General features: G+C 61.5%; 1 protein-coding gene across 1 annotated transcript in view; it reads right to left on the bottom strand.

Moving 5' to 3' along the window:
- Positions 1-35: 35 nt before the first annotated feature.
- Positions 36-327, bottom strand: part of GNAO1 (guanine nucleotide binding protein (G protein), alpha activating activity polypeptide O) — a gene marked incomplete at its 5' end in the record, with an annotated part of 46,488 nt that continues 46,196 nt past the window's right edge. The window contains one exon of the mRNA XM_008946710.1: positions 36-223. Within this exon, the coding sequence (XP_008944958.1) occupies positions 36-223 (188 nt within the window). The remainder of the gene's footprint in view (positions 224-327) is intronic.

Raw genomic sequence — 327 nt, forward strand, 5'->3', positions numbered from 1 at the left:
TGGGTGGGGTGGCAGGGAAGTGGGGGGGGGGGGGCTCAGGACAAGCCGCAGCCCCGGAGGTTGTTGGCGATGATGATGTCGGTGACGGCATCAAATACCACCTGGATGTTGTTCGTGTCTGTGGCACACGTCATGTGGCAATAAATCTCCTTGTTGGGCGAGCGGTTTTTGCTCTCGAATTGTGCTTGGATGTAGGCGGCCGCATCCTCGTAGGTGTTGGGACCTGTGGGCAGAGCCAGGGGGAGGAGAGGGGGGGTCAGGGCAGTGGGTCGGTACCTACCTACCCATCCATTCATCCCTCCCTCCCTCCCGCCAACCCCCCCTTTG

The sequence above is a fragment of the Merops nubicus genome, unplaced genomic scaffold, assembly GCF_000691845.1.
Source record: "Merops nubicus isolate BGI_N331 unplaced genomic scaffold, ASM69184v1 scaffold20680, whole genome shotgun sequence".
Lineage (NCBI taxonomy): Eukaryota > Metazoa > Chordata > Aves > Coraciiformes > Meropidae > Merops > Merops nubicus.